The sequence below is a fragment of the Chinchilla lanigera genome, unplaced genomic scaffold, assembly GCF_000276665.1.
Source record: "Chinchilla lanigera isolate Chin_1 unplaced genomic scaffold, ChiLan1.0 scaffold00107, whole genome shotgun sequence".
Lineage (NCBI taxonomy): Eukaryota > Metazoa > Chordata > Mammalia > Rodentia > Chinchillidae > Chinchilla > Chinchilla lanigera.
Genome location: NW_004955508.1, coordinates 4,027,863 through 4,029,350, shown reverse-complemented (window position 1 = coordinate 4,029,350; position 1,488 = coordinate 4,027,863). Strand labels below are relative to the sequence as shown.

General features: G+C 42.7%; 1 protein-coding gene across 1 annotated transcript in view; it reads left to right on the top strand.

Moving 5' to 3' along the window:
• The window catches only part of LOC102017899, a gene marked incomplete at its 5' end in the record, with an annotated part of 37,297 nt that overhangs the window by 27,689 nt on the left and 8,120 nt on the right, over nucleotides 1-1,488 (top strand). The window contains 1 exon segment of the mRNA XM_005407755.2: nucleotides 878-1,004. Within this exon segment, the coding sequence (XP_005407812.2) occupies nucleotides 878-1,004 (127 nt within the window).

Genomic DNA, 1,488 nt, shown 5'->3' with positions numbered 1-1,488 from the left:
CCACAGTATAGTACAACAGCTATTGATAATCTCCTACCTCTTTTGTCTGTAACTCACTATTATTTGCCTACTTGTTTTCCTGAGAAACTACCTTGTAGATAACAATATGTTAAACAATAACCATTGATAATTTCCTACCACTTTGTCTGTGATTTGGTAAGCACCCCCCATTACTATGCTATCCTTCTTTTACTCTTTAAAATAAAAAAAAAAAAATTATAAGAGCCACATTCCTTTATAAGGGCTATCATGTCCCCAGATCAACTGACAACTCGTTCATCTTCTACCAAGGAGCTTCTCAAGGTGTCAATTTTCTTCTCTAATTAGACTAAAGGTGCCTAAATCTGAGGCGGAGTTTCCTTTTATATAAAGCAGTTTGGGACTTCCTATTGTACAGGATGATGGAGGAGCTGAGCATCAAGCCAGGACTTTAAAGATCATGTATTAAAAAAATACATTAAACTCAAAGGGAAACTCATAGACTGAAAGTCAAAGGATGGAAAGCAATACTCCACGGGACAGGACCCCGGGAAAAGGCAGGACTAGCTCTTCTGTTTGCAGATCAATCTTACATTCTTACCTGTGGCAGAATGAGCAACTTCGCTGAAGAGAACAGTGTGTAATGCAGCGAGCAGTGTTAACTCCTACCAGTTTGTTTTGCATTGTTTTGATTTTGTCTTCACTGTTCATGTTTTGTTAGTTTTTTGTTTTTACAATTAAAAGATCACACATACAGTAGTCTCTTGACTGCATTATAAAACAACTCTCCTGACCCAAGCCCAAGAAATGCAAATTTTAAAAAATCAGTTTACCCACCCGATAATAAACAGAAAATCTATTGTCTAAAAATAACAAAATATTCTGCCTTTTCTTGCAGAAATCAAGAATAAAAAGCGTTTGGCTGAAGCCGGTCCTTGGTTAGTGAAGTTGCACTTGGCAGACAATGGCATAGACGGCAAGGGAGGAGAAGGAGGCCTGTGGGAATTCACTAGAATGCTGACGTGGTAAGTAGCAAAGTAAGAGGTTCCATTCGTTCATTTTCCAAAACTGAGCGCTGGAATCGAATCGTGGGCGCATGCGCGCTCTTCAGCCGCTCAAGTACCGAATCACGGGGAGGGTGGGCTCCCTTTAGGGGTTTCTAGCGAGGCTCTTGGGCTCTGAGGGGAAAGCACTGAGAGACCCTTGGTCTTGGCACCTGACGTGACAAACCGTCGTGTGACCCATGGCAGGGTCTCAGTGACCCTGGCGCTAGGTGAAGTTGGCAGCTGGGCCAGGGCACCAGGAATGACCTCCAGGATTTTCTCCCTGGAAGTTCAGATGTACTTAAAACGTGAGTGGCGTGGCCTGAGGAGGAAGGGCGGCCTACTCAGGAGCGACTGAAGCTGTCCCAGCCTCCTCAAGCACAAGGATGGAGCGAGTCTCAGAAGCATTCAGAAAACAGAATGTTTTGCTGCCCTGTTTATCTTTTTTTTTTTTTTTTTTTTTTTT